Below are 23,840 nucleotides of genomic sequence, written 5' to 3'. Positions count from 1 at the left end.
ATACCTTGCTATTAATAATGTACCATTTGAATGCATATGATGCACATAGCTGTAGTAGCCATCTTCTGGTTGTATGTTTACAGGGATTGGAGTTGTTTCTTGGTGTGGTAATTGTTTGACTGCAAACAGATTTATTCACTTCTCCGCAAACAATTATCAGACGAAGAAACAACCCCAGGGACCAGGCGCGTGCATTGGCCCACGGTGTCAGGCCACATCTGAGGCTGGCAGCACCATGGATTGCTGGTAACCAAGAGGACCTCGGCTTTATCAAGGCTCAATTTCAGACTGTTGCAGGAGTTGCCATTCAGAGACTGTTGGAACTTACTTGAGATGGTGTTCAAGTCACTGTCGATCTGAGGGAAAAGCTGCGTCATCAGCATGGGTATAGAAATAAATCCAAAAGAGTGAATATGTTTTCCCAGTGAGGAAGATAGAAAGTAAAGAATAGAGGGGAATGGGAACATTGCTGGAGACCCCCACAAGGTGTGGACTGAAACTTAGATGCAAAGGGGATAGGAGGAATCGCCTGCTTTCTGTGAGAGGAAAAGAATGACCCACTGCAAAGCACTGCGGGTACTACAGTAAAAGTGGAGGCAGCAAATAAGCACCATATGTTTGATTGTCTGGATGGCAACTGAGAGATTTAATATGGCCATCACCCAAACACCGCCAATGTCTGACAAAAGATGGATGCCACTGACCGGAGACACAATAACCTATTCAGTGCTAGATCCAGGGAGATACAGGATGGCCTGGACAGGATGGAGAAGAAAAGGCACCTAATGGTATTTGCAAATACTTCAGCAACCCATCCTAGTTCATGCACTAGTCCGTCCTCCTCATGGCTTCTAGCACTTACATTTTGTGAGATAATTTAGTGTTGTTCTACTTCGTGGGATTATCATTTTCTTGGGCATTTGCTGTAATACTTCAGCAGTCCTTCTCCTGGAACTGGCATCTTGAGGTTAGTTGTAATGCTCCTCATACGGGTGCACAGAGCTGATCATTTCGAGTAAAGAACTGACTTTCGTGTCTTTTTTTACTCGCATTTGGTTCTTTTAGTAAGAGATCGTTGCAGCAGATCTACCTTGACATTATTTGAATGCAAGAAAGATTCCTAATTTCAGTGATACTGGTTTATTCAGAGAAGGGCACATAAGCTACTAAATGCTGAATCCTAGGTGCAAATACCCAGATGCATCTTATGCTGTTACTGCTGATAACTGTCCATAAACCCATAGTCATTTCATTTTGTGTAGGCAAAAGTGATTATATCTATCATATTTTCATGCATTTCCAGTTCGTAATCTCCGGTTAAAGGGGGGCTTTTTGTAACAATGAATTAACTGGCCCACTTCCAAGCCCTGCAAAGTCAGAGTATTCCTCTAAATTTCATTGATTTGATATTTTATTATTTTTACACTCTCTTTGTTTCATAGTTCAAATGACATCTTTTGTACTTTTTTTTCAGACAAAGCAGCAACAGTGGGAGTGTACAGAAACTCCCAGCAAATTACACATATCCAATCCGAAGTGACACTGCAGCAGGAAGCCACATCTCCCCCAGTGACTCATGAGGAGAAGAGGTCTGGTGGCTGAGTTGCTGACTTTGGAACCTGGATACCTGTGCTCTGTTTCCAGCTTTGGAACTTGAGCAACAAGTTGTGTGATTCTGGGCAAATCAACTTCCTGAACCTGAAATTGAAAACATGTTCATGTAAATATTCAGAAACCAACTGTGCAGCGTCTAGAACTATTCCACTAACATGCCCTCACCCACTGATCACACTATGGTTTCTGTAACCCAGTCTCAACCTGACCCATCAGACTGTCCTGTTCTATGTACAGCATCTCATGGTTGAGACTCTACTTCTACAGTAAATCATTCCCTGAAAGTGATTGGCTGTCATTTGAGCGAGGGACACCATTTTTCAACTACTGACACGAAATGCAGTAACTTATGTGGAACAAACCTTAGTAAATAGTGCATGGAAGAGCGGTTATTTGATTGCATATCCAGTAATTTGAGGTGCAGTAGGTCGCCAAGGAAATGGAGCCCTGATGTGCTGCAGCTTCATCTCTGAGAATGGGGCCTTCTCCAGGTCTTTCCAGGTCTCTCTGCAGAGGTTGCACCCGGTGAAGACGCATTTCCAGGAGGGATCATATATTTTTTGGAAAATGTAGGTCCAGGATAAAGGATCTGCACATACGTGCTCCACAAAGAAGTATGCTCCGCCCTGAAAACAACAATTCGGAAAAACTATAAATAATGTTATTTTATCAATACAACAAATGTGTAAAGTAAGACAATAGACCAAAATGTCTCCTTTAAGGAGCGCATAAGAAAGAAAGCCAGAGTGCGAGGCACCCACTAAGCCTTACTCTGGAAGATCAAATCTTGCCACCAAGCTATTTGCGATCTGCAGTCAAGGACTTGCCCTCTTCCACATTGTGGCTGGTCCAGAGATGGGGGCACATCACTGCTCCTCCAATTTTTGCGACCCTTTGAGTTGTGCTAAGCACTACATTCATATGCATTATGGAGAAGTACCTTTCACTCACTCCATGATCTTAATTTCCTTTCTTCCATTCACACTTCCTGTAACTCGGCCCTTATTGGTGCCAAAAAACAATACGTTTCTAACCTTATTGTCTCACATTCTCCTCACCCTCTGCATCTTTTTGCAGTTTCTTAATAGTATCCTCTCCCCCATCTCAAGACCCCTCTCTTTCTTCTTCACTTACTGCTACTGACTTTGAAAACCTCTTAATCTCAGAAGTTGTCACCTACGTTTCTCATCATTGGCCATTAGCAGCACCTCATCCTTTATCCCTCCTCATCGTTTGTCGTCCTTCTCCTCCTATATGCAAGCCTGATAGTGCTTCTAACCTTGCTCGCGCTCACCCTACCGCTTCTCGCCTCGATTCAATTCCTTCGCCTCATATTACTAAGCGCTTTCCTTTCCTGTTGCCTTACCAAACTTCTCTTATCAATCTACCCCTTTCCTCTGCAACTTTCCCTCACTGAGTTTAAGAATGCAGTCAAAAGGCCTTGTCTGGACACTTCTGCACCTTCATTCTACCACCCCATCTCTGTTCTTCCCTATCTTTCTAAAATCTTGGAACATGTGGTCTATACTAAAGTCCCATCCTACTTTGATCACAACTCTCTACTACCACGTACTCAGGCTTACATCTGTTTCACTGTACACAAATGCCCCTCCTCTCAGTTTCCGATTCTCTTTTACCTGCCAGGTGCTCTAAACTCACTTCAATTCTTATTTTACTTGATCTCTCAGCTGCTTTGATACAGTTGATCATTTTACACTCCTTCCCACGCCACATTCTTTATGATTCTCCGGTACTATTCTTTCTTGGTTTTGGTTGTATCTGTCTGGCCGTTCTTCTTCTGTTACTCGGAGTGGCACAAAGTCCTGCTCTTTTCCCCTTGCTCATGGAGTTCCCCAAGGCCCAGTCCTGGAACCTCTCCTTTTATCATTGTATGCTTCCCCTCTGTCCTCTATTATTTCTTCCTTTGGGATTTTGTAGCATTTCTATGACAATGCTTAGCTCTATATCTCTTTCTCCTTCTTTTATGTTACTCTTCAACCTCCCATTTTTGACTGTCTTCTCTCAATTCAATCTTGGATGCACTCACTTTATTTACACCTCAATCCGTCAAAGGCAGACATTCTATTATTTCCTGCCTCTACTGTCCCTCCTCCAATTCCATCCTGCTATTCATTTTCCTCCTGCCTCTCTTCTCTTCATGTCTTCCACCTGAAATTAATCTGTCCTTTTTAACTCTTTAATTTCCTTTCACTCACATATTTCTAATCCTTCTTGCTCCTGCCGTTTTCAATTTATTAATATTTGTAAAGCTCAACCCTTCCTCACAATCTATGCCAACAAATTTCTTATCACTGCATTGGTCTTCTCTCGTCTTGATTACTGTTCCTTCTTCTTGTTGGTCTTTGTGCTTCCCATCTTGCTCCTCTGCGTTACATCTATAACTCGGCAAGTCGCACTCTTTGAGGAATTCCCCCTCATTCTTCTATTTCTTCCATTCTTCACCCTCTTCTTTGCTGGTTATCTATTGAATTCCGATTGCAGTTTCACTTTCTCCCTATTGCGTTCAAACGTCTCCATAGGCTGGCCACTGATTACCTTTGCTCACTCGTTTCTTTGTTTGCTCCCTCTTGTTCTCTTTTTTCCCAGTCCCAGTTTCTTCTAACTGTCCCTAGGCCACCGTGCTCCTAATCTCGTTTTTTCACTCTATCTCCCTAGGCTTTGGAAGGCTTTATCACTACATATTAGATCTATTGCCTTATACTCTCTCTTTCACACACATCTTAAGAATCATTTGTTATCCATCATGTCTTAACTGTTACATTTGCAGAAAATCTAAAAATATATAGATTCTTTCAAAATGCAAAGATTGGAGTCCCTGCCACCCAGAAAAGTGTTATATATAGGACATTGATTGGGCCATCAGCAGCCCAGACAGACCCTGATGCATGCACAGCTCTGTTCCGGTTATTACAGAGACTTGGAGGACAGTAACTATAAAGTCACTGCCTTCATTCAGTGGGCACTGAGAATTGCAGCCCAGTGAACACAATAAAGGACTTTTCAGCACTCATCTCCTTGCTTGGCCTGTGGTGTGGTCAGAATGCTGACCCACCACCCTGCCTGCCTGTGTGCTGCCCTCAAGACTGCGCCTCTTGATCCAAAAGAGAGAGAAGGAATCCATCAGTGCCTAAGGCCATCCAAAGTACGCGTTAAAACATGTTTTGTGTATTAGTACAAAGGTGTGTGAATTTGTGTGTATGAGATTGTGTGTGTGCATGTATGTAGTATGTGTGTGTTTGTGTGTGTATGCAAGTGGGAAATTGAGTGTGTATCTGTGTGTGTGTGTGTGTGTGTGTGTGTTCATATTTGGTGAGAGAGGAGTGCATGGCGGTAACTTCATTAACTATCCTCTCCCTGGTGATCTTACATAAAGGGAGCCATAGAGTAAGAGAGATTAGTGATTGCGCCAATTTGTGCCAGAACAATGAAAATATTTGTACAGGCCAATGCTGACATATATCGAGTACAACAAATCAAGGGAGGTTATGGCTGGAAGGTTTAGAATTAATCTTAACCCTCCGGCAACTGTTCTGTGCAACCGTCCAGACCATCATTCTTCAGCCTTGCAAGCCATTAGAGAAAGTGGAAAGACTGTATGCAAATCAGGCTCGTTACCACCCAAAAAGGGTCACATCCCTACTGCAGGAGACCACAAGCAACTCCAGACATACCTCATCCATACTGTGTGTCACCAGTGAAGTGTAGCTTGGGTTTCTGCACCTAGCAGGCTTGGAACCCACCTCTGAGGACACCCACACCACTTAGGGTGACAAAGCAAAACCAAAGAGGTGATGGGTGGGGTTGCTTGTCATCTTGTTCAGAAGGAATGTGACTAAACAGTTCGGGCTAGACTACCCCTTTTATGGTGGGGCCAAGCATGATTTGTATCTGGCTTTCCACTTTCTGTAATGGCTTGGCAGCAGGAAGACTAAACACACAGCACTGAAAGTGTGTCTATACAAAATCAGTCCCTATTGTCCTCAGCCTCCAAAAGATTACAAAGAACAATTTTCCTTTAAAATATATGAAAAGGGTTTTATTTCAAACCAAAAAATATGTGAAAAATAATTATTATAATTTTATACACAGTATATAGAAAGCAAAACTAAATAAAAACACATCCACGCAACAATCCGTTAACAAAACAAAATGGAAAACAAACAAGAAAAACAAAAACATTAATAAAATCAAACACTCAATGCGTGTTTCAAAACTTGTCTACATCATATGGATAAGACAACCCTGACATGTGCACACTTCCGGCGTGATTCAGGCTTTAAATGCTCTGGACTTTCATCAGGGGGGAAATATGACTTCTTCAATTGTTTTATGTATTCACTCCAAGTCTATTCATCATATTAATAAGCAGACAGTTTTCCTTCGCAAGGAAACATGCATTGTTAGGCTGTATAAAGTGATTAGTGAACATTTTGTTCACACTTGCCAACATTGTTCTTTGGCTTTCCTCCAGAAGCTAGGCGCAAACATCCAATTGTCAACCTCTGTGTTTGTCAGACCTTCTTAGTGGGATCATTCAACATTGTTCTTTCAAGAGAAAACACTGTTCTCTTTCCCAGTTTGAACCGTTGGTTAGCACGAACTGTAATTAGTTGAAGCCTGCCCTTCCGTTCCTCGCGTCTGTGTACTCTAACGCATGTGATCCATTAAACAGCAGTCAACAGTAGAACAATGGTCTGGAGGGTTGCCCAGAGCAATGCCAGAAGATATGATTAATTCTAAATCTTCCAGCCTTCACCTCTTTCTTCCTCAAACCATCATGTTTGCATTGTCCAGGCCAGAAAAGGAATGCTAAATGCAAAGATGATATTCCAATGTTTAACTAGCTATTGTAACATTAGTGGAGGCCATGTGCAAAACAGTAGACATTTTTTAGACAGAAGTCTGCAGGGGTCACATGAAGGACATCAAGGACAGGAATTCCCAAATCAAGGCTACCAAAGGTATTTCAAACAAGGGGAAGACCTACCGACATTAACTACCCCTATTTTTAACATAACTGTCTCTACTCTCTCTAGGTGAAGCACAAATATCTTTATTTTCTAAAAACCTGCCATTTATTCTAACACAAATAACCTCAATATTCTAGCTAGAGATCGAAACTCAGATGCGTGACTGAAGGTATTTTTAGTGACAGAACTTGGGACCCAGAAGATAATGCCAGTGGCCCTCCAGGTTAATTCACTGTTACTCCCCCTAATAGCAAAACGCCTCTAGAAGAAATGGTCTTTCAAAATATAATCACAGAAAATAATCATATAGAGTTTTTAAAACAATAAATATCAGCTATATATCCTAGAAATTGAAGAGTAATTCCAACCTGGTGATAAAGCCCACAGACAAGTTAGAGCTATTAATGTCCTCAGCATAGATACATGTGATCATGTGGCACTCATGTTGATAGATAACAGAGAACATTATGAACAATTACCAATCAACCGTCTAGAAGAATTAAAGGTTCCAATAGAAGAAGTAACAGGTGTAGCTTTAGTAAATGGTCAGATCAACAAAGATGAACACACTTATTTGAGTAAATCGATGCTTCATCATCTGATGTTTTATAGTCTTCTGAAATTGTACAAACAGGCAATGGATACACCTGGGCACTGAGAGTTGCTGGATGTCGGTCAGTGGTAGAACCATTGGGAAACTATATTGATAGTTGTAGCAAATGAAATTTGGGTGATCATCACTTTTTCTCCTCCTAAGGATTGCATCACTCAGGTATAGGCAGTCAGCATAATAGAAAGGGATCTCGATGAAAGACCAGTATCACATTCGGTGCCTACTGTATTTATCTTAGATTTGTTCGAAAATAAGCTTGGGAACAAATATTTTCTCTATGGTGGCCAATTCTAACTTCAACAAAAAGGAATGGCAGTGGGAGCAATATCTGCATCCAGTCCTGATAACATCTGCAAGGTGCATTTTGAAGAATCATTTGTCTTTGCATCATGTGTCTTTGCAAATATTCATTGCAACTAAATGCACGTATTTGAGGAAGATACATTGACAATATTTTGGTCACATGGAATGGAGTACCAGAGCAAATGAATGAGTTTGTAAAATGGGTAAAATAAGAGATCTTGATATGAAGCTCAACATGACAGCTGACCATGGATGTTAAGAGTGATGGAGTAACGATCTCCGAGTTGTATAAGAAACTGTCAAACCAAAATACTATTGTTCATTAAAATAAGCAGCACACAAGGTCTCAGTAGCATAGTATATCTTTTGGCCGGTTTCGAAGAATGCGACAAAATTGCACAAACAAGGATGATTACTTTATCCAAATAGCACATGGAAATCCAGGCAGATTATGGTGGCATGCTCTTAAATGGACCAGGAATAATAATTGCACAGAACTACTAACAAAATATTGAAAAGAAACAGTGGTACAACACATTGTGCATGCAACTACATTTTGTAAGTACTCCAGTGCTTTTAACAAGATAACAATATAGAACTGCCAATTTGCAACGGTGTGGAAAGTACCAACAGCTGTTTGCACCAAAAACGTGGAAATTTAAGAAACCAGTCAGTCCACTGAATCAGTAGAAAAGAGGATAGAAGCATGAGAACGAAATTGTGGGGATTTTGCCCAATAACTGGATATCTCCAATGTGAATTATGCAATCCCTGTAAGCATACTAGGACCAATAAGGAATATCATTATTGTGACATTATTTGTAACGAAAACTATTTTTCAAACTGCCAAAACAAAGAAACCCTCCTTCCTGGCGTTTGTAGATTTGCGTGAGGCATACAACGGGGTTAATAGAGCGACCCTGTGGAAAAAACTAGAAAAATGGAAATGCCCTCCAGACTTACTACAAATCCTTATCCAATTGCATTCGAAAACATCGATTAGAGCCAGAATGAATGCCGATGGTGAACTGTGGAAAGTATTGTGACTGAAAGAGGTGTCAAGCAAGGCTGCCCGCTGGCAGCATTAATTTTTGAATTATGTATTGCAGATCTGCCTGAAGCCCTTTCTGAATTTAACAGCTTTCCACCAAAAATCAATGGGCACCATATCGGCTGGGTAACTTATGCTAACGACGTTGTATTGGCGGACACTACACAAATAGGCCTACAACGCTCAATATCGAAATTGGAATCCGAACTGGAGAACAAGATGCCTAATAGGGCTGAAGGTTGAATATGGCATAATGCGCATCGGTTCCATGTTAGCGATTTGGAGATAAATATTGCCCTTTTTAGACACCATCATGTCAAGAAATATCGAACAAATGGACTGTGCTTGCTGTAAAAGTATGATGTAGCATACTAGGCATTTCAACATATAGGCAAACAGTGACTTGGTTTACTATAATTTTCTAAGATTTGGATCATAAGAAGCATGTTTATACTAACTACATTTCTTTTTATCTGTTGGTAATATAATGATGTAAATGTGACAGTAACCTTTGTAAATATATTTTTAATCCAAGAATTGTAGCTGTAAATATTGTAAAAGTGTGTTGATCAAACTAAAAACAACGGTTTGAAATAAAAAAAATAAATCCTATTTGCAGACCAACAGTATGGAGATTAATGTTGAGAAATCTAAGATTGTTGTTTTTGGTTCCCAGCTAGGTAAAACGGGTAGAAATTTCAAATGGTATACAGTGGGCAAACGAGTGGATAGAATTGAAAAAATTAGATACCTCAGAATCTTATTCAACAAATCAATAAGAGAATGGGAATGGACAGAAGATTTGAAATCCAAAATGACTAACTTATCACTACAAGGAGCAAAACTACACTGATAATTCGGTAAATTCACTCTTATGCCAGCAATTATATTCTACTGCCAAAAAGTGGTAGCTGCAATCACTTTTGGAACTAAAGCCGGATTTAACATAAACAATACTTTATGGAATTTGTTAGAAGGGCAGTATTGGAGGAAAGTTTTAGAATTACCTCAAAATGTTTCAATTTCTGCGATTCGATATGAGCTGGGGCTACAGTCTCTTGGGTCGTCAGTCCTATGGAAATCTGTCTCCCTATTTAGAAAAATGACAATGTCTGACTCCGCTCGTCCATATGCGATACTGGAGGCAACAACAGCCAAACCCTATCATGGCTTGTTAAAAGATTGGTCCACAAAAATTCTAAAGCATGTTGATCACGTTGTTGCTTCTCTTGAACTGCTACTTGACAATCCATGTGCAGTAAAAAAAAAGCGCAGCATTGTGACTGGATTACAACCCTTGACAATAGAGTGAATTTGAAATCCAGTCTACCACAAATCAGAGAAGCCCGCGCAGTGAATCAGATTCCGAGGTACTTACAACAATTCCCATTAAGACATCACCGTGACCAGCATCTGCGGTTGCGCTTAAACCAGTTATCGACCAAAGAGCTGCTCTTCTTGAGACATGAGCCAAACACCACTTATAACTGTTGTCGTTTTTGTAGCCAACAAGTGGAATCGCTGATGCACCTGGTCGTTGAATGCACAGCTTTACAAATCAGAACGAACTGTAGCTTTGGGGAAATTTGCTCCGGCAAATGGAAACATGGATGACTGGTGGTCTGCCTTATTGTCGGGGAACAAATATATTCTGACTTGTGCAGTTATAGACTACCTAGATAGGATATTGGAGACAGGGCGCAAGCAGTGACGTCCAAATGGAGACTAAAATGAAAGGGACGGGCCCTCGTCAAATTCGCTTTATGTCATGTTTTTGGTTGTTTTATGATTAATAGAAAGTTTGATGTTACTTGTTTTGATGATGGAAGAAGGAATTATGAGTATTTTTGTACAGGTTTTGTAATAAAACTAACACAATACAAAAATATATATATATAAATTAGGCCATCATCACAAAATACTAGTCTCTCGACCAGCACAGTTATTCTTGATGTAAATCCCACATGAATATTCCCTGCTGCTTTTCTCTCTCTGGCCATCCGTCGCTCCCTTGGAGTTTCCTGTATTCATAGACAGTTTTTGGGCTCTATTTAAAGTTTGAAAATAGAGGACCCCTCTTTTTTTAGTATTATCTCAGCAATTCTTTTAGCTGGTTCTGGTGACCTCCTATCGTTATTATCCATAAGCAATTGTTCGTTGTCACCGTTTCCATCTTCTGAGGTTGACGAGATGTCCACTCTTTTCTTCCCCAAGCTCTCAAGTGTATTCCAGTAACACTGATATCCCTAAGTAGCCCTCCACATTTGTAAATCAGCATGTTCCTTGTTTACTTCCTCTTTTTGATGTTATTCAACCTCACGCGATCACTATTTTGTAAGTTGAATGTGCTTGTCATGGGCTTTGGGGGCATTTTCAGGTTCATCAAAAATGCATGTGATCCATTAGATCTAGCCTTATTTGTCGCATGCAGGTTTTGGGGCTTTTTTTCTTAGGGTGGTTTAGAGGCTGCTGAAATGTTTTGGCATTTCCAAACACGGAATAGGTTTTCAGAATTTGTGCCTTCATCCCCGATTGTGATTGGTTATCCGCCTGTATAATCTGCAAGTCTTTGGAGGTTTCTGGTATCCTAGTTGATCCTACACAACTATAGTGCTTTTTATGCCCTGTCGTTGTGCTGGAGCAGACATCACAGCCCTCAGTGGAGAAGCCACAGCACTAATACCGGGGGACCCCAGAGCGACCCCTTCTTGTAGTTCCATAGTAATCTCCTCGATGTTATGGTCTTTTGGAGTCCTGCCAGCCACTCTTGGCACTTTTTGAGCTTTGGCTGTCATAATCACTTCCTCCAAGGCAGTGGCCATTCCAGGTACTGTTCCGCTGCCTTGTTGGGACAGCTTTCGAGGTGCAATAGATTTCCCTTGGTTAAATCTCATACATTTTTTTGTTTCCAGAATTGTGTGCATCATTATATTTTTATCAGATTCTTCGTGTTGTGCCAAATCATAGAGCCTTCCTTGCCATTGGGCTAATAATTCTGCTCTGCCTCTTTATCCAGCCTCACTTGTATGTCTGTTTCAAAGGACTTTAGTTATATTAACTTGGTGTGCATCATTGCCAAATCTTGATCTTTTGGTAGTATCATTCATTGCTTCAAACAGTTTCATTAAAGGGTTTAGAGCAATTGTTGGTGCTGACATTATGTTAGATTGAAGCTGCCCCATTTCTGCCTCAGACAGTTGTTGCACGCCTAAGAACAGGTTCTCCTTCTCTGTGTCTATCCTTGGATGGTTAGTTGACAAGGGTAATGATGTTTGCACGCCCAGTACACAATACCCCCTCTGTGCCTCGGTTTCCTGCTGGGGTTCTCTATCTAGCATATTTTGTTGTTGAGTTAGTATGTCACTAAAAAGGGACAGCCATTGATCCGTCCTCAAGTGCAAAATCATAAGAGAAAGTTTGGCCTTCATTTAACTTTCTACCAGCCTTGAATGATATATTCGACTTTGCAGACGTAAGATTCATTATGACAGTCTGTCGCCCTTGCCGTGCGATCGTGTTTTTATCCTCTGCAATGTCCCATGCATGATGGGCCGCCAAAGCTGAGTAATGAGTAGTTTGCATATTTCCATCCTTATTCGGGTCATGAGGAGTACTTGTCTGCTTCTTTCCTTTTCCATAAGTGTTAAATCGTTCATATTCAGTCAATTTGTGACGAATTACTAGTTCATCTAAAAATGCACAGTCCTAATCGGTGTATAAGGAGTTGCTCACTGCAGGCGTTATCAGTTCAGAGGCTGTCTCTATCTGTCCTACTCCAAGGGTGACACCCGCTTAGAAGATAGTCTCGACCCCGGCACTATAGTCTGACCCACTAGCCTGGGGCTAGTCATTATTCCTGCATCTTTACCCTCCATGGAATTTATCAACCTCTGACCCCCCAACCCTCCCACTCTCCCAGGGATAAATGGTCCTTAGGGGTCTAGGGATCATCCAGAGTAGCCGGTTCCATATGTTTTTGATGGTTTGCAGGCAAGCCGGGTGGTTCCAGCTCCACAAACAAGAAGCATCTAAGTGTCTCTCTTATTCCCAAGTTGTTGGCAGCGCATCCCTTATCAGAGTCAGGAATAATATTATGGTCAAAGAGATGAGGGGAGCTCACCTCCAGTGTAGTCGCCGAGCCCTCTCAAAGTTTTCCTTGACATCGGTACATGGGCCGCTTGCCGCCAAGGGTCTCTCCGAGTAAGTTTGTTGACTAAACGCCGCTCTCGGTCAGGGGGAATCAGAGCCTCGACTCACGAATGATCAGCTTTCAGACAAGCACCAAGGCTCCAATATTGATAGCGCTCAACTGCCCGGACTGCTGCAGACTGAAAGCCTCAGCTGGACTCTGCGACGGTCCTCAAGGGTTTAAGAGTGGGCACACCCCTTTCTCTCCTTCTCTCCACCAACGGCGTAGACAGACTGCAAGCACAAGCGACTGCTGCAGACTGCAAAACTCAGCTGCACTCCAAATTCAGCTTAAAGAGGTTGCTAATGAGGGTAAGATTCAAATACCTCAGTTTGTGGAAACTACCAAGAAGGTTAGAATGAATAAAACGCACTATACATTGGAGAAACAATGGGGCACCAAGTAGAATACTAAGACAATAACGATTAAGGAAATTCAAGCTGGGAATGACAGCCCCTTTTTTAAATAGAAGCAGCGTCATAGCCATAATTCATAGTTGTATTGATTTGCATGTAATTATCTCCAAAGACATGAACTTGGTAGAATTAACTTGGTCCTATCATTGTGGAACTGATCATTATGCACAAGTCAGCGTTGGAGGAAAAGGGATTTATAGTGGAAGGAATGTTTAAGGTGGCGGCAAGGACCACACACCCAGAGACTTTCAGATGGGAAGGCGCTCCAACACAACAAGATATACAGAATTTGAACAATTTAGCGCAAACAATTCTTGTTACAATAAATCAGCACACTCTGGCAAATAGAGCTGGCCAGATAAACAAGAACATGAGTGGATGACACAAGGAAGGCAGTACCACTCCCATCCAGGTCATGTCATGGAATACGAGAGGACTTAGGTCTTTTACCACTGATAGTGACGGGCAGGCTTATGTTTAGTCGGCAGACATATTCCTTTTACAGGATACCTCGCTTTATGGTTATTAAATCACTGAAAGGTTTGCGACATGCCTTAATAAGGGTAGGCCCTCAGGGGGTCTGGTGATAGGAGTAAAAAATCATCGCCATATGAAAGAATATGAATTGTCGAACAAGAATACAAATATCTTGGCTGTTGGTGTGGACCTCTCCAAGTCTAATAAACAGGATCATCTCTTTTTTATTAATGTGTATTACCTCCCGGCCCTTGAAGGTGATAATAGACGTGTTGGAGGCAACTATGACTGAGTGGTATATGCAATGGCCACAAGGCTTTAGCATTATTGCAGGGGATATTAATTATCAACTGTTACACTGCAGAAATAAGAGTATACCCTCCTGATATTCCCCTTTAATAAATCTGTATAAGGTGAATGGTATAGATCATGTATTGGAAATGTCATCTTGTGGGTAGGGACGATGGCATTAATTTTTCGTGATACAAGATATGATTTTGCTTATGGAAACTCTGAAAAATTCAAGCCAACATTCCTTTACGTGGACTAATGGGCAGAGATTCTCACTGATAGACTATATATTGTTATCCAAAAACATATTTGAGAACATTGCGAGGTTTCAGTTCTTAGATACAGTGCTTAGTGAACACAAGATATTAATGTTTAAAATGGATTTGAAGAGGAATAAAGTATGTGAGAAGTTGGGAGGCGACATCCAGGTAAATATTGCAGGTAACTGTGACATGGTCGGAAAATAATGGTTCTACATTTAACAAATGTTGTTTTAGAAGCTCCATGGAAGAGAAGCTTTTGGGCCTCATTACAAATCAGGCGGTCCGGAAATAACGGTGGCGGTAAACCCGCCGCCACCGTTGTTTCCGGACCGCCTGATCCCGACTCCTGCAGGCGGGAGGTGATGTTCCCGCCAGGTTTGACCTGGCGGGTTTAACACTGCCCGCCTGCAGGCAGACGAGGAAACACCGGCAGCATCACGAGATGCTGCCGGTGTTTCCATGATCCCCATTCCCATTGAGTCCCATAGGACGGGAGGTCCCATAGGACTCAATGGGAATGGGGATTAACACCATTCCGCCTCCGTGATTCCCGGGAAACCGGGGTTGTAATGCCCCGGTAATTCCGGGAATCACGGAGGCGGAATGGTAATACGAGTCCGGCGGTAACCAAGCGGTTTTACCGCCTCGGTTACCGCCGGACTCGTAATGAGGCCCTTTGTCTTTTGTTGATGTCCCTGAATACGAAGAGGTAATTAGTGATATTGGGCCTCATTACGAGTCCTGCGGTAACCGAGGTGGTAAAACCGCCTGGTTACCGCCGGACTCGTATTACCATTCCGCCTCCATGATTCCCTGAATTACCGGGGCATTACAACCCCGGTTTCCCAGGAATCCCGGAGGCGGAATGGTGTTAATACCCATTCCCATTGAGTCCTATGGGACTCAATGGGAATGGGGATCATGGAAACACCGGCAGCATCTTGTGATGCTGCCAGTGTTTCCTCGGCCGCCTGCAGGCGGGCGGTGTTAAACCCGCCAGGTCCAACCTGGCGGGACCATCACCTCCTGCCTGCAGGAGTCAGGATCAGGCGGTCCGGAAACAACGGTGGCGGCGGGTTTACCGCCACTGTTATTTCCGGACCGCCTGATTTGTAATGAGGCCCATTGTCTATTCCATGGTCTCTCGATTGGGGGAAAATCCTTATCAAAGATCTCGTGATGAAGGAATTAATGACATGGCAATAGCCAACAGGAAAAACAATAAAAGATGTCTATTAAAGTTAGTAGACAGAAGCCAATATCTCAGTTGGAAAGGAATAGTGAGGTTGCACATGTAAAGATGGTCTATATGAACTGGATCCGTGTCCATGAGAGTTCTATGATGTCGGTTCGCTGGATGATTATATTTAAGGCACTTAGAAGTTCGGATCTAGAGTAATTGTGGGCACTTATTAAAAGGTATACCTCCTTGGGTCTTACTAAAAGGGAAATTAATCCTATACAGGAAATCACTTGGGCTACTTATATACGAGCTATGTATTTTAGAGTGACAATGAATTTGATATTTATCTCTATTATGATATACTGGCAGGTGAGGGTCCCTTAGGCATCATAGTGGAGGATTTAGAACATAAAATAAATAGTATTAAATCATCTCAGGGCCCCTGGACTGAATTATTAGGCGAATGTGGTCATAAAAAAGATCCTCAAAAATGGGCAATAGTCCTAGATAAAAGAAAATGTCTGTGTTGGTGACCAAGACAGGAATCGTACCTCGGAGCTGAAGGAAGTCTTTATTGTGGTCCATAAGAATGGGGCCAGGGATAACCCAGATAACTATTGTATATTAGCCATGGTAGATACCATGGCCAAAAATATTCTTCTCCTTTTTGCTTGATTGGCCTAATAGTTGTGTTAAAGAATACAAGATTCTAAATATACAACAGGTGGGTTTCCACAAGGGAGTGGGTACCCTTGCTGGGCTATGGACACTGATGTATCTGTGGATCGAAAATATTTTGTGGCATGCATTGGTTGGTTTGGGTGTTTATCCCCAGATACTGTGTTTTTTTTTTACAAAGTTTGTATACCAAGACTACTGCTCAAGTGAGACTTAGCCAAGATGGTATGATTAGCCAAAGCATTATTGCTAAGAATTGTTTTAAGCAGGAGTGCACTCTAGCACCCAGGCTATTTAATTAGTATATCTGGGACCTTGATATTGCCTTGGCTAAATTTAGTAATTTTCTACCCAAGCATTAAAACCAATGCCATCGCTTGGTTAGCCTACGCAGATGACTTGGTTATATTTGACACCACTCCCATAGGTCTACAAAGGAGCATAACAACTATAAAGGAACACACAAAGCCAACAACTTAGTCATCAATCGTAAAAAGATCAAAATTATGGTTATTAATGCAAAAAGAAAGTACAATAATTTCAGGTGGAAAATGAATGATGACACTATTGAAAAGGGTGAGAAATATACATATCTGTGCATTCCACTTACAAATTCTCTCAGCATTAATAAATTGGCATCTGACATCACCAGTAAAAAAAGTGTAATGTTATAAGAAGATTTTCTGACTATAGGGGAGCCATTTCTATGGAGATCATGGTTATAGCATATAAAAGATATACCATACCAAGTGCCCTCTGTGCAATGGAGGTGTTATGTGACAACTAGGTTAAGTGGCTTTCGAAACTGGAAAGTATAATTTGGCGTGGTACTTTGGGCCTTTCCTCCCCAACTCCCATTGAAGCTATTCGATGTGAGTTAGGGCTCACATCACTTGTTACTTCGAAAAAGATAGCCATGAGCATCTTTTAGGTAAAGATGTTTGAAGCGAGTACTCAACATACCTTGATATATAACCTTTTTGATAAGTTACTCTATTTAAAGTCTGAGCTCAAGAGAAATGTCTGGAGGACATGAATTCTTTTCTTGCTATGATTGGCTTTGAAACTGAATATACAATAAATATTGGGATTGCAGCCAGAGAAATAAAAAGGAGAGCTGAAATTTGGGATTGAGATAGTAAATTGCGAGAACTGTAGAAAAAAATCAAGAAAGTTGTATTATTATCATAATTTCAAAAAGATGCTTTTGATCTTTTCAAAGATGGCTGCCTGCACCTAGGGCTTCGAGCCATCCACCTTGCCGGAGCCTTTGTTCCCCATCGATTAGCTAGCTGTGCTACATTTGCCAATCATTATCACCATGAACCCGGAGCCGGCCCGACCAATCCAAGGTCCTCATCTAAGGCCCTGTCTGTTCCCCAGGCCGGGTCTGGGGGCCCTCAAATCCTTCAGCATCATGAACAATGGAGACCAAGCTAAAGACTGATGCCTTCCGAGTCCAGTGAACACTATTGGTCAATATCTCTTCTTTCCTGAAGGTTAGCCTCGATAACGACGACTCACTCATCCTCCTCCTCCACCCTTCTGACTGTTTCAGCCTTCACTGTGTCTCCCCTGTACTTCCGCTCACACTAACCCTGAAAAATCGAACTTGGCTGTGCCCAGTAGCTGCATTGTGTTTCACCCTGTTTCTGCTAAAATCAAACTTAGCTTTGCCCAGTGGCTGCATTGTGTTTCACCCTGTTTCTGCTAAAATCGAACTTAGCTGTGTGCACAGCTCTCTATCCTCTGCCCCTTGTGCTTCCTCACCACCCCACCATCCTCCCTGTGCCTCCGTACATCAGTCTGGCAAGTGTCCTCCTCACCACTGCAGCTAGCTATGTTGCTATCTATCTCTCTTATCTTCTCTAACTGCCTCTCTGTCTCCTACCCCTCTTTTATCATTAAATCTGTCCGGTAGAAACTTAATAAGGACATACTGGGCTCCAACCCAGGCCTTCCTATTGCAGACACCTAAGTCATGGCTTCTGCCAGAACGACTCTCACAGACATCCTCTTTCTTGTTAACTCACCTGACCTATGGACTTGTTACATGGTCGGCTTTCTCTCACCTATCGCCTCTTCTCTCATTAATGGTGGCACTCGCTGGGAGGTTCTCCTTGACCTCTTCTGCATTTCCAGAGTCATTAATGTCTATAGCAATGGAACCATCATGGTTCAGGGCCCTCAACCCAACCTTCTTCTCTTTGACAGGTGTAACGCGCACCTGGTTCCCACGGGGGCGCTGCTCTAGTCTGGATTGCTGTGGCCTCTTCTAGCGTGATGCGCAGGACCCGGAACACCGATTGGACAGGACCTCCAAATCGTGCTTGCCTGGCCCGTAGGAATATCCTTCTGCAGATGAGAAAGGGGATTAACAGTCTGCAGAATAGTGTGCTAGCTCCCCCCTTTCCCCCTTCGTTCCTCTCTAACTTCCTCCAAACCCCAGTTTAAGCTCACCTTATGGTTTGGAAGGATGAACTCTCCATCCTGCTTCTGGTGCAGGGGCGCGCGTTAGTCCAGTTACTTCACTGGTTTTCAGAATGGCGCTGGCAAAATCCACTTGACTTTCCTGAGCGATGCGCCGTAAGTATGAAAGTTCAAAGTTCAAGTCAGGCCCCCTTTATGTTGTCTTTCTAACCTGTGATCTGTCCTTTATTTCAGGTGCAGAATGAAGGCGATGCGTCGAGGGGTTAAACTGCCGAGGTGAGTAGTGATGAGGACGATCCCTCTAAATGTCCTTATGATTCCCCAGAAATGTCTCTTGTCCTTTCCCCATAGGGGCCGGGGTACGGTACCTGCCAACGGTGCGGCGCCGACCCGAAATGTGGAAGAAAATGCGGTAAGTATTATGGCTGTTAATCAGGCTTTCCTTCTGTATTCCTTCTGCTCACCTTTTGTTTCTTCCTCTCTCCCCTAGGTGCAGAGATGTGGCGTCCGATGCTGACAGCCGCGATGGAGCCGGGAGATGTCTCGAGGACAGGTTAGTGAAGCGTGGCGCTGCAGCGAGCAACGCAATGCTTTTAAATGGAAGTCTTTCTTCAGGGATGCTGGCGAGAAGATTCCGGATGCAGGTAAGAAGTTTGAAATAGTCCTTGGTTTTCACCTTTCTCTTCTCTTCCTTCCTTGCAGGTCTTCCAGGTTCGAGGCGGGCGTGGCTGGAGTCCAGGAGCAGGAGCAGACACGGTGAGTGTTAAGCTGCAGGAAGCAGAACAACGCGAAGCATGAGCTGCTGCCTGGGCGTGGCTTAAATAGCCTCCAAAGAAGTCCCAGGTATGTAACCTTTCCCAACTAGGTATGTATCCTTCCCTGGCCACGCCCGAGTGAAAAAATAGTCCCTATGAAAAAATAGTCCCTTTCAGGTCTCAGGGAGGCCTGAAGCGTGCAGCATGGTCTGCATCAGGTAAGTGCACAAAACACCTCCCTTTATGAGCCTGGCGCCTTTGGCGCCAGGACTGAGTCCAAAGAGCCCCTATAAGGGGCCGCTGGGCTTTTACCCGAGGGCATGATGCCTGCTTCCGGGGGTGCTGGGCCTGGCCTGGTGCTCCGGAGGTAGGCATCATGACAGCACTCCCCCCCAAGGCCCCTCCCAAGGTCGTTCCTTCTGGAGGTTTCGGTTTGTTTGGGAAATTCCGATGGAACCTTTTTACCGGCCGAGGTGCATGTACGTGATCACTGGGTTCCCAAGACCTTTCCTGAGGCCCGTACCCTTTCCAATCAATTAGATAGAAAAGTTTTGATTTTGAGATCTTAGAATCCAAAATGTTCTTCACCTCGAATTCAGGCTCCCCATCTATCTGAATCGGTTCTGGTGGCTTTGTTAATCTGGTTCCTGGGTGCACTGGTTTCAAAAGTGACACGTGAAAAACGGGGTGAATCCGCATGTTAGCTGGTAGATCGAGCTTGACTGCCACTGGGTTGATTATAGCTTTGATCGAGTAAGGGCCTAAATACCTTGGATTAAAAGTTTGAGGCCCCTTGAGTGATAGGTGTTTGGTAGCCAACCATACTTGATCCCCTATTTGGTATGGAGGCGCCTCTCTTCGATGCAGATCCGCATTCTTTTTGTATTTCCCTTTCGCATGTTGCAAATGTGCAGTTGCATCCCTGAAGGCCTGAGTAATCGTAGAATGCAAATGGTCCACTGCGGGCATTTCAAGGCTCAGAGGTGAGTCCAAGTCTGAAGTACGAGGGTGATGTCAATATAGGGTATAAAAGGGGCTCTGACCAGTTCCAGAGTGTATCGAGTTATTGTATGCATATTCTTCCACCCATAAAATGTCCTTCCAATTACCCTCCGATTGGTGCAACATACATCGTAGATATTGTTCAAGGGTCTGGTTCGTTCTCTCCGTCTGACCATCGGTCTGTGGGTGGTGGCTGGTCGAGAGTCTTATGTCGTTTTGTGCCAGTTGACAACACATTTTCCAAAAATGAGAAATAAACTGGCTTCCCCGATCGGAGACTAGTATGGACGGGAATCCATGCAAACGGATGATATTTTCGAGGAATTCCTTGGCAAGAACAAAGGCTGAAGGTAATCCTTTCAACGGAATAAAGTGGGCCATTTTGGAAAATAAATCCACCACGACCAGAATAGTATTGTAACCATTACAAGAGGGCAGGTCCGTGATAAAATCTAGTGACAGGGTGTGCCAAGGTGCTGGTGGAATGTCTAAGGGCTGAAGAAGACCGGCGGGTCTTGTCTTTTGACCTTTGTTTTGGGCACAAACTCCACAGGACATCACGAAAGATTTAATATCCTTTTGCCAGGAAGGCCACCAGAATTGTCGTTTAACCTTTTCCTCTGTTTTGGCAATGCCAGGATGTCCTTCCATCAGGGTATCATGATGACGGGAAATAACCAGTTCTTGCAATTCCTTTTCTGGCAAAAATAAGCGTCCTTCGAAGTAAGGTAAGCCATCCTTGACTGAAAAGTTAGACCCCCTTTTGATCCAATCCTGCAAGGCTGAAGAGTCCAGGAATTGTTTCACTCGTGCTTGAATGTCTTCAAGGGTTTGTAAAGTGGTTATCCCCAAAATTCTTTGTTCGGGAATTATCGGCACAGGTTCTGAGTTTGTGTCTATTTCTTCCATTCCAATTAGGGATAGAGCGTCCGCCTTACCATTCTTATAGCCGGGGCGGTAGGTGATTACAAAATCGAACTCAGCAAAGAACAAAGCCCATCGGAGCTGTCGAGACGATTGAGCCTTGGCAGTTTTTAAATATTGTAAATTTCGGTGATCAGTGATCACGGTGATAGTATGCCGGGCGCCGAGGAGATAATGCCGCCAAGCCTTAAAGGCGGACTTAATGGCTAATAGTTCCTTATCGGTGATCGCATAATTTATCTCCGGCGGCGAGAACTTTCTGGACCAAAATGCTACGGGGTGCAGTTGGTTGGTTTCAGGGTCTCTCTGAGACAGGACAGCTCCCATGGCTAAGCTGGACGCGTCGGTTTCGACTATCTATGGGAGATCGGGACGCGGGTGCTTCAAAATAGGTGCGGACGTGAACTTAGCTTTCAACTCCTGAAAGGCCTGTTCGGCTTCCTCGGTCCATTCAAAACGTTTATTTTTTCGCAAGAGTGCAGTGATGGGTTGCACCACACGTGAAAACTCCGGGATAAACCTGCGATAAAAGTTGGCAAAACCAAGCATGCTTTGGACACCTTTCACCAAACTAGGTGATGGCCATTTGAGGATGGCATCCACTTTCCGTGAATCCATTCGGAACCCTTTAGGTGTCAGGATGAATCCGAGAAACTCAACCTCGGTGGTAAATTTTTCCAGCTTGGCAAACAGTTTGGGCTGGCGCAGTTTCTCTAGGACGGCCCTGACATGCTTTCTGTGATCAGATTCTGAAGAGGAGTACACAAGAATGTCATCGATATACACGACAACACAGACATCGATGAGTTCCCGAAGGACATCGTTCATGAAGAATTGGAAGGCTGCAGGCGCGTTGCACAACCCGAAAGGCATCACCTGGTATTCAAATAGTCCATATTTTGTACGGAAGGCCGTTTTCCATTCATCGCCTTCTTTTACTCGTACCAGGTGATAAGCCCCCCGGAGATCTTACTTGGTATATACGCAAGCGTCCTTCACCTGGTCAAGGAGTTCAAGGATCAGAGGCAGAGGGTAACGATTTTTAACAGTTATCTGGTTCAATGCGCGGTAATCGATACAAGTTCTAAGGTCACCTTCTTTTTTAGGCACGAAGAACAAAGCTGAGGATGCCGGGGACTTTGACAGGTGAATGAAACCATTGGCGAGGTATTGATCTAAATATTGTCTCAAATGCAGATTCTCTGGTTCAGTAAGGGCGTAAATCCTGCTACAAGGGGGTTGTGCACCGGGCACCAAATCGATTTGGCAATCGTACGATCTGTGGGGAGGTAACGTGTTGGCCTGTTCCTTTTGGAAGACATCCTGAAAGTCTTGGTACTCTGGAGGTAGTTGCACGGGGACAGAGGTTACTGATGCTAGATTAATCTTTGGATTTTCTGGGTAGCAGGTTTGTGCACAATCCGGGAAGGTTATTCTCTTCGCTCGCCAATCAATTCGAGGATTATGTGTCTCTAACCAAGGGATTCCGAGAATAAGCTGAAACTTTGGAGCCTTGATTACATCAAACACAAATGCCTCCCGATGGCCATCCGGACCTACAAGTGTCACCTCAGCTGTGGAATGTGTTACCGGTCCAGAGGCAATTTCGGTTCCATCTACTGTGGTGATGACATCTTTGTTGGTTTTAGGACGCAGAGGGGGGTTTACACTAGAGACCAATTCTCGATCCACATAGTTTCCTATAGCCCCGCTATCGGTGTATGCCTTTATAGCATGCAACCGTTTAGGCTGTTCCGGATCTACGAGGACCATTGGCACAATGAAATGCGAGGTCTGAGAGTTAGTTTTCAAGCTCGGCAAGCGGACCCCTACGCTTGCCGGGCGTGTTCGTTTCCCGATACAGAGTTTCCATGGATTTTATCAGCGGCTCCTCCCACCTTCTTGGGCGGCTTAACCGGGCAATATCGTAGAAAGTGTCCAGAGGACCCACAATAAAGGCATAATTGCATCTGTCGTCTTCTTTCCCGTTCTTTTTGAGTTAGGGGTCCTTTAACCCCTCCGATTTGCATAGGCTCCGAGCCATCAGCCCCCTTGGGGTTAGCGTGGGTCTTGGCCAACACCCGGGTTTCAAACTTGGACCGATCTGCTTTTCTGTTTTGCAGCCTGTGATCCAATTGGACCACTAAGTCTATATATTCAGTGCATTCTTGGGGCTGATTTACAACTTGTGCCAGGACATCTTTAAGTTCTCCGCGTAGACCTCGATAGAATAATGTGATTCTTTTATCCTCTGGCCAACCAGTTTCCACAATTAGTCTATTGAAGGTTGCAATGTAGGATAGAAGGTCTTGATTGCCCTGTCGCAGAGATAGAAGTTCGTCATCCAGAGCCTGTCCCTGGGAGTGTCGAGCAAATAACCTTTCCATGCTTGTTTGAAATCCTTGAAAATCACGAAGAATCGGGTCATCTTGAGTTACCAGTGGGACTGACCAATCGGCAGCACAGCCGCTGAGATATGACAACACAAAGGCTACCTTGGTCTGATCATTAGGGAAGGCCCCAGGTCTGCATAGGAAGTGCAAACAACACTGATTCATGAATACGGTGAATCGTTTGGGGTCCCCAGCAAAGCGTTCAGGTGGGGCCATCGGCATGTTTCCAGGTAGATTAATCTGCACCGGGTTACTGGAAACCACAGG

General features: G+C 43.5%; 1 protein-coding gene across 1 annotated transcript in view; it reads right to left on the bottom strand.

Moving 5' to 3' along the window:
- Window positions 1-1,124: 1,124 nt before the first annotated feature.
- The window catches only part of LOC138582284 (thiol S-methyltransferase TMT1A-like), a 184,703-nt gene continuing 161,987 nt past the window's right edge, over window positions 1,125-23,840 (bottom strand). The window contains exons 2-3 of the mRNA XM_069653424.1: window positions 1,977-2,240; window positions 1,125-1,698 (exon numbers count right to left, since the gene is read on the bottom strand). Of these exons, the coding sequence (XP_069509525.1) occupies window positions 2,004-2,240 (237 nt within the window). The 3' untranslated portion in view covers window positions 1,125-1,698; window positions 1,977-2,003. The remainder of the gene's footprint in view (window positions 1,699-1,976; window positions 2,241-23,840) is intronic.

Source organism: Ambystoma mexicanum, chromosome 3q (genome assembly GCF_040938575.1).
Source record: "Ambystoma mexicanum isolate Mex_15411 chromosome 3q, UKY_AmexF1_1, whole genome shotgun sequence".
Taxonomy (NCBI): Eukaryota; Metazoa; Chordata; class Amphibia; order Caudata; family Ambystomatidae; genus Ambystoma; species Ambystoma mexicanum.
Note: the sequence above shows the minus strand (reverse complement) of the source record. Positions and strands in the feature narration are given on the sequence as shown.